Below are 16,355 nucleotides of genomic sequence, written 5' to 3'. Positions count from 1 at the left end.
GCGTCCACCACAATTTACTTGAGCCATCTGTGTGGACTAGGTTTCAAGCCCTTCTGAGCTCAGTAGTAGGTCACACAACTGAAGAGTGATTCCTCATTCCTGAGAACCTACACATAGCCAATAGTTCACACGTAAAGGGCAGCCCCAATGACCTTTGTCTCTGGCCCATAGCACTGGGATTATAGGTGCAAGCGAGACCACATCTGCCTTGTGTGCATAGGTGCTCAGATCCTAAGGCTACATAGGAGGCAGAGGCAGGCAGATCTGAGCTCCAGGCCAGCCAGGGCTACACAGTGAGACCCTAAAGAGGAGGGAGGGTAGGAGGGGAAGAGGGAGAGAAAGCAGGATTGTAAGAAAAGCAGTGGGGAGGGAAGCTCAGTAGCTGGAGGGAGTCTAGGGAAGAGAAGGGCTAGGATGTTAGCTTGGACTTTGAAATGTGTGACAGGTGTGAGGGAGCCTGGGGGCCACCATGAGCGCAGATATCCCTTCCACCAGAAGTAAGGGAAATGACTCATCTTGATAGAGGGAACCAGCTTCACAAACTAAGGGCCAGAAATCTTCCTGACTATAGTTCTGGATATTTGGACTGCCTTTTGGAGTTTCCTTTGGACCTAACAGATATTGTTTTTTTGGGTTTATTTGGGGTGGGGAGATAGGGTCTCCTATGTAGCCTTGGCTGATCTAGCACTTGCTATGTAGACCAGGCTGGCCTTGAATTTAGAGCTCTTCTCCCTATAGCCTCAAAGAAGGTAAATGTGATAAAACCAAAAGTTGACTTAGAACAGAGCTTATTTGGGTTTACAGTTCTAGAAGGGTCAGGCCGGCAGCAGAGCAGGAAGCTAAATGAACTCACCACTGTTCATTACCAGCAAACTAAGACTGAGGTTGAGCCCACCCTAGCACATCCCACAGTGCAGTTTTATTTTTTTCTTGAGACAGGGTTTCTCCATGTGTAGCCTTAGCTGTCCTGGAATTGGCTCTGTAGACCAGACTGGCCTCAAACCCCAGACCCTTTGCCTCTTGAGCGTTAGGCTAAAGGTGTGCGCGCCACCACATCCCCTCTTAAGTGGGTCCATGGGGTTTTTAAGAGTGTGTTTGTCTCAAGACAAAAACAAATTGTTAAAAGGGCAAGCAAGCTGTGAGCATCATTCAGAATGTAAACTAGTAGGGGAGTTTTCTGTGGAGCCCTGGGGTGGAGGGAAGGTCATGAATGAATGGGGTGGCTGGTTCGCTTGCTTTTACCTGGCTTATCTTAGTAAAACTGTTTAAAAGTAGACATACTAAAAGGCATGGAGGGATGGGTATGATGGAGCAGGCCTGCAATCCCCAGCACTAGGGAGACAGGCAGGATCATGAGTTTCAGGCCAGCCTGGGATGCCAAACTGAAGTGAAGGGCTAGCATGGCTCAGTGGTACAGAACTTGCCTAACATGCAAGACGGATTGATAACTACAACTGTCTTCTGCCCCAAAATTGAAACATGGGAACTTGAGTGCATTGAGTGCCAGGCTATTCTGAGCTGCTTGCTTAGAATTTAGCATAGAAAGGATTGGTAAGCAGTAAGAACCCCTAAGGCATCCTCGTATGGGAAGAATGAAACCAAGAGCACAGTGTGGAGACACAAGATTCCATCCCCTCCTCTGCGTCCCTCTCGCCCTCTGGCCAGGAAATGGAGACTGGAGACAAAGGTCAATGCAGTGCCTTGTGGCAGAGCTCCTGGAGGTCTGAGAAACTCCCTTGGACCGGACTGAATGAGGAGGATGAACCTTGAACCTTGGCCTGGGCCCTCCTTCGGAGCACAGCCTGGGGTGAATGTGGCAGCTTACTTGGAAAAGCTTCACTAGGAGGTACCCGAGATGAGATTCTCAGTTCTCATGCAGAAGTGCCAATGGCTGAGCATCCTCCCTGCTGACCCAAGGAGTTTACAATATTTCAGATGCTTTGACTTCACAGTAGCCTTACAGAGAACTGCCACCTGAGTACTGTGGAGCAGGAGACTGGGAGGCCATACGCCCATGTTGGTTCCACTTGTGCATTCCAGCTCTGCTTCCCAGTGGTCAGCCCAGCTTCTACGGCAATCTCAGTATTCCCTTAGTCCCGGCTGCTCAGCAGGAACAATCTGGAGTCACAGCTCTCATGGCACTGAGAAGTCTTAGAAAAAGGGTCAGTGCCCAAAAAGATCAGGGGCCTTAAAATTTAAGATCTTCATTTTCAATCCAAAGAATGCAGCTCCTTTGGATTCCAGGAAGACACTGGGGATATACACTTGCACAATCATTAAATCTTTTATTTACATATAGAAATTAGTAAAACTTAAAACCAAATGCAACTTGTACAGAAATCCTTTAATTTTCTTTATTTTCACACGTTAAAAAATGAAACACACTATACAAATGGTTTCCATAGCAGATTACACGTGGGTCCATTCAGACTCGCTCTCATGTGCTGCCTCAGACGACAGCGTTAACCAGGGAGCCAATGTATTGATTTAAGTGCAGTAGCATGCAGCCTCAGCATGGAAGGTTCGGTTCCCCTGTCCGTAAGTTAGGGAAGATGGCGTTGGCGTCTGTTTACAGACTGAAATGTGTCAGTCCTGAGCAGTCCGGCTGTAGCCTGAGACCATGGTGGGAACCGTGGACTCAGCTTTTAAAAGGGAGGTCCAAAAGGCGGCAGGCTGGCTGCTATGAACTTGAGCTGTTTCCATTCTAGTCACTGGAACTCTATGCTGTGGGTCACAGACCCTTTTAGAAGGGTTAGGCCAAGTAACTGTAGGTGTCCTTCTCACCATCGACTCGCTCCAAATATTCCTTTTCGATGAGAATATCAATGCATTTCTAGGCATTATTTTAGGAGGAAGAGGGAGTGAAGGGGGAAAGAAACACAAATAGCCATCAGGACAGAGGTGCCACCCTCCACTGAGCTCAGCAGGGAGCAAATTCACCTTCTGCTTAGGAGGAACCTCACTGTTTCCTGTGAGCAGTCACTCTGCTATTGGCTGCCCTAGGCGGGAAGGCAAGGGCTGCCGCATATCTAGGCTACAATCTCCTTTTCTAACAAAGCCTAGCTGCCTTTGGGCAAGGTTCTGTGCCTTCACACAACATCCGAAGCAGGACCAAAGGACATACTAGCATTGCGCTAATAGGTCCCTCAGATATTTTGGGCCTCCTGACTGTTGAGAACCCACCATCTACTTCCACCTTTTGAGGCTCTCCAATGGCTGAAGCTTATTCAAGTAGTTCAGAAAAGGAAAGACCTGCTGATTATGGCCAGCAGAAACTAGGCAGATGAGATCATCAATGCCCTAGATACATTCACCACATATTCATACACCACAATCCCTGCACAGCAGCAGAAATGAACAAGCCTTTCCTAATGCAACCCAGCCCTCCTACTGCCAGCCAGCAGGCTCTCAGCAGTATGGCAGAGAGCACCCTCTCTCCACTACTTCCTTGCGAGCAAACCAGCCAAGTCGGCATTATGGCTCACAAATTGGGATAGCTAATTGCCACAGAAATGTAGGCATAGGGGAGGACATGGGACTTCTTTTTCCTTATTGGAGTGTCCACTACAAAGGTGTACTTATGGCCCATACACCTCTCTATATATTTATTTCAAGAAAGATAGGCTGACTTCCCTTTGTTGAAGTTTCTTGTTGAGTAAGCCAGTTCCCATTTTCATGAAACAGTGATTAGTTCTTTGGCTACATCTTCCCTAACATGAGAAGGGACAGCACGTGATTCCTGTACCTTGATCACTGGGACCCGAGGTTTGAACCTGGAGGAGAGCTGAGTGAGGACTTCACCAAGTAACTGCTGGTGTTTCAGGACCTTCCTCATTTTCATGATTCTCACGATGGCCGCCTATGCAATCAACAAGGAAAAGTGTCTTAGGGCTTTAACAAGCTGGAAAGTTAAAGGCAGCCTGCACACAGGCCTTTTCAGCTCTACTTCCATGCGTAACAAATACCCTACAGGCGAGAGAAACAATCAGCTCTGCCCACGTGTCAATCCTAAGAGAACAAACATTAAACTGTCTAGCCATGGGCTAGAGTGATGGCTCAGTGGCTAAGAGCGGGCTGGGTTCCCAGCACCTCCACGAGTAGCTGGCAATGCTCTAACTCCAGATCGTGGAGACCCAGCACCCTCTTCTGGCCTCTAGGGGCACCAGTCACGCACATATCCTTACATACATGTAGACAAAACACGCATTTAAAACAAACATACATCTTTAAAAAATGTTTTGGCCAACAGCACTAAAAAATAAAAAAAAAGTTCCCTCTCTGAGGCTACAGAAGCTACCCACCCTTGCCCTTAGCTCTGCTATTCTCTTCCTTCTTCCAATCTGCCAGCTTTATCTGTGCCCCCATATTTAGGCAGGAAGATAAGATTATTTCCTTTGGGTACATCAAATATTCCACTCCCAGACAGCCATGTCCTGGTTTCAGGTGTTGTCATCTCTGGCGATCCCGAGCCCTGCGCCATCTTGGCAAACAGAGCGCATGCGATGCAACACATCTAAGTGTACAGTCACCTGAATCAGGAGTTTGCGGTCTTCCTCTATATTTTTGTGTGTGGTTTCTTGTTCCTGCTTCTGTTCCGTTTTCATTGGTACATTGATATTAACCCTTAATTTCTTACTGTCAAGACAACAGAGGAAACAGGTCACTAAAAAGTCTACTCCCCCTCTTTCAGCACTGGACGTTTTGCTTCCCCGGACTGGGGCAGGTGGTGGTTCACACCCATCACTGCTACCAGTCACCGGGAACTGACCCTCCACCAAAGCTATGTGACTACACAGAGCTGAGACTGAAGTGACATTCGATCTCTAACTTTGGTCAAGTTAAAAACACCAAAATAATTAGACATAAAGGCCTAAACATTATTCTGTAAGAGTCACTCAAGAAGACTTACTTTCAAAATAAAGAGAAAACCAAAAGCAGTATCAAACAAAGCAACATAGAGGACTGGCAGGCAGCCACCAAGCCCTCAGAGTCCAGTTTCCCTGGTGTGTGCTGATCCTGAAGTATGCCTGATGCCAGGGGATAAAGTCAACAGCTATGTATTAGATTTTTCTTACTTTTTATAACCAAGGTATAACTTTATTAGGGTGTCTGGCTTCAATTCCACCTCATCAACATTTGCATTTTCATCTTCCAAGACCTAGAAAAAAATAACTGTTACTAGGCACATCCCAGGGAAAGGCTTTCTGTTAGCTTCATACAAAGTACACAAACATACCAGCAACTTTGACTTCAGTAAAATCTGTAGGACTTGTGCCAAAATGTCCTGCAATGAGAGAGAAAGACGGTGAGCAAGAAGGAAGAACGCTTCTCTCCAGGGGCTGTGTCAGACTCAGCTCACTGTCTACAGGACTGGGCCTCGCCCCAAAGTAGAACCCACCCAGAGAAAGTAGCATGGCTTCTCAGAGCTTCTTAATGACTTAGATCACCAATAATCAAAGGCATTAATAGTTTCCCATAAACACGGGACACAATTAAACCTACAGGAAATTATTCACTTCTTCAATGTTGGAAGGCTCACAAGAAAGATCAAACCCAAAGCTTAGTGCATGCCAGACAAGTGTTCTACCACTGAACCAAACCCATGAATGTGCAAACAGAGCATCAAGGACCCCAGCAGAACCAAAACTATACTGCATTCATGAGCATGCCGGGGTTCAGAACCTTTGTGAACTCTGCATCATGTGACCACTCAGCTGGAGGAAGAGCTGGTCTGGAGATTTCCAGCACCATCAGCCTCATGGGCACTTACTACCTAACCTGGACTCGTAACCGACATTAGACAGAGTTCTGCCCTCTTCATAATGGCACCCATGCTGGCCCGAGGCTATGCAGGTAGTTTTGTCAGAGAACTGGCTGCTACGAGCTGGGGCCTGAAGGAGGGCAGCTCAAGTCCCGTAAGGGAATTCTAACAGAAAGACTGGTGTGGCCTTGAGGAAAAGGCCGCGTAGAGACCAGAGAGTCAGACCCGTCAGCCCTTCCAACCAGTAACAAAGGATAAAAGGCTTCATTATAATAAATATGTGTGCATAGTGGAGCTGACACTGTAGCCATCGGTGTGGCTACATGTGTGACATGTGTCAACTAAAAACACAAGCCTGGGATGACACTTAGTTGGAAGAGTGCTTGTCCAGCACGCACAAGGCCCTAGACTCAATCCCCAGTGCGGCATGGAAAACAGGCACGGTGCAGTATGCATGCCAGTAGTCTGGTACTCAGGGTGCGTGCTTAGAGGTGAAAGGACATTAAGTTCAAGGCTATTCTCTGTCTACTCAGTGAGTCTGGGTCATCCTGGATTAAAGGAGATCCTGTCTCAAAAACCAAACCAACCCAAACCCTCAGCCAAACAAAAACTAATGTGAATGAAGAAAGTTTGAAATCGTGTATCTGCTCCCAGCACTCATGTAAAAGCTTAGCCTCGGAGCTGCAGGGAGAGCTGAACCCCTGGGGCTTACTGGCCCTGAGGCCTAGCCAAATGAAGAAGTTCCAGATTCAGTGAGATGCTGCCTCAAAATGATAGGGTGGAAAGGGCTCAACAGCAACAGCTAGCTGCCTTCTAGTCTCCAACACACATGCACACAGTGCATATACACATGCAAACAAATAAAGTACTGACACCTGAAAACCTTGTAGACAGAATATACTCAGTGAAATAAGGCAAGTACAAAAGACACACACAACTCGAACCCATTCCATGCCTGGTCCAGAGAAGAGTCCACTGAGGTTAAGGGTGTCGGGCACACGGGGCAAAGTGGGAAGGAGAGCTGTCGCTCCTAATGGTTACACCACTCTCAAGGGATGGAAAGGTTCTGAAACTGGATAGCAGTGGGAACTATATACACTTGTTTACTGACTAAATAACCACTTTAAATGGTTAGCTTTAGGTCACATGAAATTTCATGCTATTGGAAAGACACTGCAGGAAAAACTGATGGGAAGAATGGTAGAAAAATAAGTCAGACTTTAGTCTCAGAAAAATTTTAGAATAAAGAATTTCAGGTCATCTTTGGCTATAGAATGAGACCTTGTTTGTCTAAAGGAAAACTGGTTAAATGAATGAAAGACATTCTCCTCTCTCCCTCCCTCCCTCCCACGTGCACACACACACACACACACACACACCAGAGAGACAGGCAGACAGAGTCAGTGACTGGCTGGATGGTTTAGACATAAGAGCACTCCGCAATGCTCTTACAATGCTGACAAAAATAGAGCATTTGTAATATCCTTACAATGCTGGCATAAAAGCTTGTAGGAATTCAGCTAGAATTGGTCCCCACCATCACAAGTGCTAGCCACCACGCCTGCCCGAGCACCCATCTGTTTCCTCCAAAACATTTCCTCACAAACTTATATAGTCAAAAAAATCATTTCAGTGGCACACGCAGCTTTACAACCCAGATCTTAGTGCCACTAGCACCAGGAATGCCCCATACATTAGCTTGAGATAAGTCAAGTTAAGTTGTGGCTCCAATGAGCCCTGCCTGTTATATAAACCTCCTCGACACAAACCATGAGCATGCACTCACTGGTCTTGCTGCCACCCAAGGTGTGTCCAGAGCTCCCAGTGAAGAGCCCTCTGTGGATCCGGCCTGGTCTCTGGTGCCTTGTGGCCAGAGAAAGTTTACTATTTTGGGGGATTTCTTTTATCTTTTCATGCAGCAAACATGTATTAAGTCAAAGACACCCATGCCCTCTACTCTTTCCGCAACATCCCGATGAACACAGAAATGGCGACTTGCTGGTACAAAGCGAGTGTGACACGACAGGCTACCATTTTAATCTGAGTGCTGTCCGTCAGCTGCTGCACGGTGTAGGCGTCTTCTGTGTTGTACTGCAGCAGGATCGCCATCTGGAATGTGGATGCCTTCAAGGCCCCCAGGGAAGAGAGAAATGTAAAAATGGGGAAAGGTCTCACAGGTACAACCGAGTTTCACAGACAGCCTTCCAAGAGATGCAGAACAGAGAAGGGAACACAGAGCGTCACAAGGCCAGGGTAAAGTACAGTCTCCTTAAAGTCACCTTTGGGACACTGAGGGACTTTCCGTTTTCTCTGAAATGTGTCCTCTATACAAAGATAACTACATAAGCACCTCCATGCTGGTGCAAATCCACACCAGGTCTAAGACATTAATTATGAATTATATTTTCATATACGGTAGAACAAAATTTTTTTTGGTACACACCAGGTATATATTATGTGTGTGTGTGTGTGTTCAAGTTGACAGAGACCTCCAGACCAGGGATAATGGCTGCCTCATCAATGCAAGGGTTGAAAGGTTAAACAGTGCCCAGTTTAGTCACCATTCTAATGCTCAGCACTAGAAGAAATACTTGCCCCCAGGCCAAAGAACACGAGCTCAGCTCACGTGACCATGACAAGCATGCTTTACTTTCTACACTGCTTTGTCAGAAGATGGATTCCAACTCACTGCCCAAGTTATCTACCAGGATTTCTATAATTTGTCTTATCATCATTTAGTACTAAAGTACCCCTCCCCCCCAATTAAAAGACGATTTTACCTGCAAAGTGTATCTGTTTTTGAAGCAATTGGTGACTAGTTCCCCTTTGGATAGCTGATACAACCACGTCAGTTTTCTGCCACTGTGCCGGCTGGCATAGAAAGCGGTAAATCGCTGATAACTGCGCTCCAGCTGGATGAAAGAAGGCGCTGCATGCTATGGATGGCTCTGCATCCCACAGTCAGCATTTCTAAAGAAAGCTCCCTGCCCCAAGTTCTGAGAACAAGATCAGTGCTCACAGAGAAGTGAGCTACAGCTGTCGGGTGCAACTGTCTCGAGCACTGTAAGGCGCTGGAGAACAGAACCAAGCAGGGCTCGGCTTCAGCCCAGTAGGGACTAGGGAATTTACATGCAGTCAGTGAGCGCCCCCACTTTACAGGAGGTGACCAGCCTTCTGCTACCCAACCCAGCCCCATTTCGTTCTCCATAAACACTGCCCTGACCGCTTAGCCGAGAACTGCAGTCAGCACACCCATGGCCAGGCTGCCCCGTCCCTCCCCACCCAGCTGAAAGAGACCGGGTAACAACTCTCACCTCCGACGGCAAGGCAAATGTGCAAGACTGCTGGAAGGGCCACGACCCGGAACTGAGGACCTGAATGCTGAAGTCCACTGCGGGCGGGAACACATTGAATTACTTTTACAAATTTAAAAATTCTCTTGTTTCACACACAGGAAATGGTCAAAATTAAAGAAAATACATTAGAAGGCTTGCTTAAATATAAAATTAAGATCTGAACATAGAGTTTCAACTTATCCAATTAAAATTAGTAAAAACGGAAGCCTAACGTGGAGGACACTTGTAATCCCAGCATCAGCCACAGGAGACCCAGAGTCCCAGGCCTATAGGCTACACAGCCAGATGCTCTGTATCAGAAATTCTAACTAGAAGTTGAGCAGGAAGCTGCTTTCCTCCAGGACAACAGTTTCAAGTCTGCCTTGTTCAATTTCTCCCCCCCACTCTTGATATTAAGTTTACCCTACTCAAGCCGTGTGTGGTGACCAGGATGTGGTGACCAGACACAAGGCCGTGGAAAGCTCCACAGCAAACAACTGCCTCCATCAGAGCCGTGCACACTCCCCGCTGTGAAGACAGACAGTATCAGCTAAGAGTAGGCAATTCTATCCTACAGACAGCCCTGATGTTTACTAGCAAAACTGGTAAGCTTAATGATGACAGTTCTGATTTGGGGAAAATAAAATTCTCCAACTTTCATCAAAAACATGAGAGAAGAAAACAATCAGAAATGTATTCAAACTAAGGTTCAAATGAAGACCAGACAAAACGACCCCACACATCCGCAAAGCCCAGGCCAGAACTGTGACCTCTGGTCCTGACAAAGCTGCCATCACACCATCCTGGGGGTTAGGAGGAGAAGCCTCTTGGGAGAAAACTCCTGCCTCTTAGTCTTTGGAATGCTGACACCACCCCCCACCCTCACTCCATACTGTCACTTCTCATGGAGAGCCCACAAGTCCGTCCATGAGTACTCAATACTCACAGTCCAGTGGTTCTGAATTCGTTAGGTGCTTTTTGAACTGCTCATTCAGATCTTTGCTTACACCAATGTCTTGAAACATTCGCTGAAGTTTGGAGGTGTACTCAAAACCACAAGCTTGCTGAAATGAACCCAGGCAACTGTCTCATTAACTCTTACATAAACACGAATGTATACAATGTATTAGGATCAAGTCACACCATGGCTAAAACCCCTTCAATTACTTTTAAAACTTTTTTTAATTAAACTTTTTCATAAATATATTCTAATCACGGTTTCCCCTCCTTCATCTCCATAAGCGAAGTTTTAGAGAAATCACAGTACAATATATCTTAGTTGTATGAAACTATTAGTGCTTAATCGCATCTTATGGTATAAATATTCATCAAAATTAGCATGTCATAAAAAGATTAAAAATTAAACAATTATGTTTTCAATATACAGTAAGCATACTGCAACATTTAAAGCAAAGTGTTCTACCACTGCAACAGACTGCAACTAGGCCACGACTAGAACCAGGTGCAGTGATGTGCATCTGAAAGCCCAGTACTCAGGATGTGGAGGCAAAAGGACCACACATTGGAGGCTAGCTTAGGTGTCTTTAGTGCCTTAAATGTCTCAAACTACCCCTTCTATGTCCCAAATAATCTGTCTGTCCCTTATCCTACTACCGAACTGTCTCCTCTAGAATGTGCCTGAAGTTTAAACCTCTGGGCTGGAGGTGTTTGGAGATGGGCCCTTGTGAGTGGTAAGAATGAGCTCTTATCATGGGCTTGGTGCCTCTTTAAGAGGATGCTGCCCGTGAGTACTCTGCTAAGTGAAGAGGTTGACTGTGAGCCAGAAAGACGGCCCTCTTCAGGAACAAGACCTGATACCCGGATTTTAGACTTCTTAGCCCCCAGAATGGAGACTTACTTTCTGTGCCTAAGTCACCTGGTTCATGGCATTTTGTTTTGGCAGCCTGAGCTAAGAAAGTCACTAAGCATCCACTCAAAGTCAACAAAGCTGAGTGTATAGGAAGCAGGTGAGGATAAGGAAATGGGGAGCAGAGCCCAGCCAAAGGGCCACATAAAACAAAAGGGTCCCAAAACAGGGTTGCAAAGCAAAGAAAGCACTACAGGCGTGGCTGGGAAGCAGGGCTCACACGCAGAAACTCCTCATCCACTGACAGCATGGAGAGATAATAACCACATCAATAAAGCCCGAGAGGTTGGAGTTCTCCAGGAAAAGAGCAGCACCTTTAACTTGGAGATCATGCTTGCTTCAGCATCATCACTAGCACTGTTCTGATGCACCAGTCTCTTGGCAAGCATCTTTGCATAGAACTTCTGAAACACATCTTTGTCCTCGATGTACTTGAAGACCACCATCTGGCAAAGCCAGAGAAAGAACACATTAGTGAAATAAACTCACAAGTGGATTATCTCTGACTACCACCAGGAGCCAAGGATTGCTTGGTTTTGGGTGGGCCTGTGCACTCTCCTGTATAGTCAGCATAAATTCACCTCAAAATGTTTATAATAAGTACTGCCATCCCTTCCTTGAATCACAGTTGATTAAACTAGACTCGGTAGCAAGAAGCAAAGTACTGGGGCTGGAGAGATGGCTCAGTGGATTAGAGTACTTGTTCATACAGAGGACCTGACTTCCGTTCTTAACACATGGTGGCACACAACCATCTGTAATTTCAGTTCCAGGGAACTGGACACCAGTACACATGTGGTGCATACACATGCGCAGGCAAAACACTCATACACATATAGTAAAATACATCAATCTTTGAAAAATTAAATGAAACAAAAAAGGAAGCAAAGTACCAACACTGAAAGTAGTAACTCAATTTTAGGAGTAAAACCATAAATTCAAAATCAACGCCTTTACTCTGCACATTTCAGGCTCCAGGTAAGCAGCCTCACAAAGGGCAATGGGGGTGCCCAAGAAGCACCTTACCACTTGATTGAGGGTGTCTTCTAGTTCTGCCTCTTCTGGGTTCTTGGAACTGAAATGTAAAAGGGCAGTATGTTTACAAACAAGCCAGCAGATGTGCACACATACTACTCTGCCAAACTGGCAGGGCTACATGTGGTTTCAATGATGAGCTGTCAGATCAGATGGTGAGCAAGGGGAGGCCACTTTCCTATGACAATTTGGCAGTCTCACACTGTATCTGATCATGGAAGAGATTATAAAATAGTCACGATATCTAAGATGAAAATCAAAAGAATTATCAAATTTTCCTTTAAGATACCCATTGAATTGTCAGTAAATGAGCTTCATTCTTACAATTGCTCCCTACAATCTCTATACTTTTATTTTTTTAAAAAATGAAAATAACACAGTTTCTGTTTAACTGCCAAATAATTAAAATGAAAGGTATGAGGTGTGCTTTCATCTGTGGTCATATCTTTAAAACAGATTAATTTAGTCTATGGATATAATTACACAAAGGTGAACTAACTAAGAGTAAATTGGTCTTTAAAAAAATTTTGTAGAAGGATCCTGTGAAATGAATTGGTTTGCCAACTCTGGACAACTTCAGACCACTAAAGGATGTAAAGAGCAGGAGATATGGTCTTGCCAAGAACAGAACACCAGTTGGTTATCTAATACCAAATGCCCAGTCCTGAAATCATATACATATTTGTAACATTATACAGACTGAGCAGGTTGCAGCTTTAGGAACACACCCACAGCCACAGCCATCACCCCACCACCAAACAACAATAACAACAAACAACAATAATTAAAGAAAAAGAAGCCATTAAATTTGAAATTGTGTGGGTGGGGGTGTAATGTGGAAGGGGGTCTGGAGGGAGGAAAAGGTAATTATATTATAATCTCAAAAAAACAAGAAAACAACAACAAAAAAACCCAACTCAAACAGAAAAAAATGAGCTGGTCGCCAAACAATCTCTAATCAATGTGATCTGTTGCTGTTTTCAGACCCCTCCCCGACCCGTGCTATCGTCCAACTCATGGAAATCCTCTTGCCTCAGCCTGAGTGCTGGAATGACAGGTGTGCACTGTCACGTGCGCTATGAAAAGGGGGTTCTCAAGGGATGTGGCTCAGCAAACCTGGCCCTGTCCTGTCTTGGCAAGTCAGGTAGTTGCTCTCTCCTTGTGGCTCAATGCCAACTAGACTTTGCTCACCAACACAAGCTTGCTAAAGGAGCACTCTGGAATGTCGTTACCATTCAGTTTTAATAGCCGTAACTAATTGGTTGAAGACAATTATGGCCACACAATTGTTCTGTCGCACAAACTGAAGGCCTCATGGAGTAGCTCTGAATTTAAGTCACTTAATCATCCACAACGGCCTGAGAAGCAGAATCAGGTCTGAAGAGGCACAAGTGTAAACTCCTTTCTCCGAACCAGCAAGATGGCGTCTGTCGCCAAGACTGATGACCTGAATTTGATGCCAGTATTTAACATTGTAGAAGGAGATTGTGCAAGTTGTCCTCTGACCTCTACAGATGCACCGTGACACACAGCCCCCAAAATAAGTAAACAGAACATAATATAAAATTTAAAGTCCCTTTTCCTCCTTGAAAAGAATATATAATAAGTGCGTCTGACTAGAATAAATAATGTGACTAGAATAGATAACGTATCAGGCCAGCATGACAACACACAGAAAGATAATAAAATACTCAAGTTCCCACTGGCTCTGAGAGGACAGCTTTCTGGCAAAGCTAAAAGCAACAGCTATTAAAAAGTAATTAATTTTTAAAAGTAGAGATAGCAAGTGACCTTTACTCAGTGTTTGCCCACCAAGTACCAAGCAGTCAGCACAGTTCTCTGAGCACAGTGAGCTGCGTCAGATGTGCTACCACTGGGCCACCATCATAGTCCAAAGATGCTGTTGATTTGTTACCTTAGAAAAAAAATTTGTGCATGTGTGTGTGCCTGGTTGTCTGTATGAGCATCATATACCCACAGGAGCCCACGGAGGCCAAAAGAGAGCATCACATTCTCTGGAACTAGAATTCTAAGTGTTTGTGAGCTGCCCAATGTGGATACTAAGAACTGAATTCAGGTCCTCTGCAGGAGCAGCAAGTGTTCTTAGCAACTGTGCCATCTCTCTGGCCCCGATAGTGAGACTGTCTCAGCTCACATCGGCATCTGTGGGTGTTCTCTTAAGCCTTAGAGAGCTTTTAAAAATACAATATATTGGCACCATAACCACGAGGTCCGTGTTCCCTGCATAGCATTTGGTGATATGGCATGTGGGACACAGAGGCAAACCTTGAACATTTTTGGACCAAAAGAAACTGTGCTAGGGAGAGAAGTGGAGGGAGTCAAGGCAAACACAAGTAGTGGGAACATAACACAGAGGAAGCCATGCCTGACCACACCTCCTCCATCTCAGAACACAGGTAAGACATAAAGTGACTGAAAAATACACAGCACAACAAACGAACAAAGAAAAACAAACTTTAAAGTATGCAGATGGTTAGACATGGTGGTTCACTCCGTAAACCCAGTATGTGGAAGGCTGTGCATAGGAGGACTGGTGGGAGTTTTGAGGCTAGCCTGTGCTACCCAGCAGCTCTGTCAAAAGCCAAGTTTTGTAGACCAAAACATAAAGCATATCATAGTATTCAGGCTTCTGCTGTTCAGAGCCAGTGGGAGCTGATGCAGGTTTCAACAAATGTGATGCATCGCAAGCAAATGCAAGACAAATACTGATTCCTCATATAAAGACTGAGGTTTAGATAAGGGTACACAAAACCCACAAAACCAAGCTAGTACCTTTTCTTCAACAAGGAGTCACAGTACCGAGCAAGCAGCTCAGGGGATTTACTAGATGACTGGGCCATTTTGGTAACCGCATTGTTGTTTATGAAGCGACCGCAAGCCTGTGTTATAGAAAAGACAGTCAGAGGAAAGGTGTCTTGTTCATACACACTGAACAGGCAGCACAGCGACATGTTCCTGCTTACCTTATCAAGTGCAGCAACGAAGCCAGCGTCATTGTTGAATGCCGACATCACCAGGGCGTTGTATTTCTTATGAACATCCAGAACGGTCTGCACATACATCTTCGGGTCCTTGGTCGAAGGGAAAACCGGAAACACACAGGAATTAAAGTGTATATTCTGCTGCTGCTGCTGTAAAACATTCTCCAAGTTTTAACTATATCTTCAAAGAAGTTAGTAAGATCAGAATGCATTTGGTTCCACCACTGAAACACACAGGACATCATGTTTATGTGTAAAACAAAATAATTCTCCAGATTAAAAATTAAATACCTTTAAAAAAAAACTGGAAAAGATCATGAAAATATTTTCTCTTTCAAAATGACAGCAGGTCTGAACACAGATAGGGGATGCACCAACCGGAACTGTGTCACCAAGGCAAGAAACAAGCACTGGGAACGTGGCGGTTGGCAACAGAAATTCTTTAGACAAAAGAGCATAGTGGAAGATTAGTCCCCAGGGAGGGCATGTTGCATGCTCAAGGAGACAGACAGTACTGGTGGAAAATAAGGGAGATGGACGATGGAGGAATCGCACGGTATCAAGTGTTGATCAGCAGTCAATGTTTGCAGGCCAAGGCAGGTACCGTTTCTAATGCCCATTTTAGATGGTTAGCTAAGGTACACTTCTTACTGAGTAAGTGGCAGCAGAGCCAAGCAGGGACTCTGGTAGATGACTCCTGATTCTGACACGTTCTCTTCAGCTTTCAGAATGGAAAGGCCCAGCTAATGAACACATGGCAGAAAGGCCTTTGACTAGTCCTCCTAACACTGGAGCTACAGGTGCAGAGAAGTGAGCTGTTCTAGCAAGGCCTCCAAATTCCTCATGTGTCACTTCACAGTTGATACCTTTGGGACAGTATTTCTCTATGTGGTTCAGACTGATCACAGACCTGTGATCTTGTTGCTTCCCCTGCTGGGATTACAGGTATACCACTGTGTCCAGACCCCAGCTCCTGACACACTCTCATGTATAATTCACAAATGAGAAAACAGAAACCCTTGAATACTAATTACTTTACATTTTTTGTAAAATTTGTTTTAAAATTAATGACTGGTAAAACCAGAACCCTATTATGCGATTATTCTCTATAAGTTGCAGGTATGCATTGTTTAAAATACAATAAATGCAAAATTATAATAAAAATAATGTTGTGGTAATATAATTTCACTGAGATGGAAAGATGGTCTTTACCTGATATTGTCAGATAAGCTGGCCCCTGTCTTATGACTATTCCTGTGTGATGCACAGATGGTACAATTCTAAAGAAAGCATCCAAGAGCACCTACAAGCTAAGTACGCATGCACCTTACTTCATATGGGTTTTTCTTTTTAAG

The 16,355-nt window shown here is 45.0% G+C and overlaps 1 protein-coding gene across 1 annotated transcript in view; it reads right to left on the bottom strand.

Moving 5' to 3' along the window:
* Positions 1-2,340: 2,340 nt before the first annotated feature.
* Cul1 (cullin 1) overlaps positions 2,341-16,355 on the bottom strand; it is a 66,311-nt gene continuing 52,296 nt past the window's right edge. Inside the window, exons 10-22 of the mRNA XM_038318561.2 lie at positions 14,983-15,090; positions 14,792-14,898; positions 11,990-12,038; positions 11,278-11,409; positions 10,043-10,160; positions 9,076-9,152; positions 8,542-8,673; positions 7,793-7,885; positions 5,237-5,284; positions 5,076-5,158; positions 4,530-4,635; positions 3,746-3,859; positions 2,341-2,833 (exon numbers count right to left, since the gene is read on the bottom strand). Coding sequence (XP_038174489.1) covers positions 2,753-2,833; positions 3,746-3,859; positions 4,530-4,635; positions 5,076-5,158; positions 5,237-5,284; positions 7,793-7,885; positions 8,542-8,673; positions 9,076-9,152; positions 10,043-10,160; positions 11,278-11,409; positions 11,990-12,038; positions 14,792-14,898; positions 14,983-15,090 — 1,248 coding nt within the window. The 3' untranslated portion in view covers positions 2,341-2,752. The remainder of the gene's footprint in view (positions 2,834-3,745; positions 3,860-4,529; positions 4,636-5,075; positions 5,159-5,236; positions 5,285-7,792; positions 7,886-8,541; positions 8,674-9,075; positions 9,153-10,042; positions 10,161-11,277; positions 11,410-11,989; positions 12,039-14,791; positions 14,899-14,982; positions 15,091-16,355) is intronic.

The sequence above is a fragment of the Arvicola amphibius genome, chromosome 2 (genome assembly GCF_903992535.2).
Source record: "Arvicola amphibius chromosome 2, mArvAmp1.2, whole genome shotgun sequence".
NCBI classification, from domain to species: domain Eukaryota; kingdom Metazoa; phylum Chordata; class Mammalia; order Rodentia; family Cricetidae; genus Arvicola; species Arvicola amphibius.
Note: the sequence above shows the minus strand (reverse complement) of the source record. Positions and strands in the feature narration are given on the sequence as shown.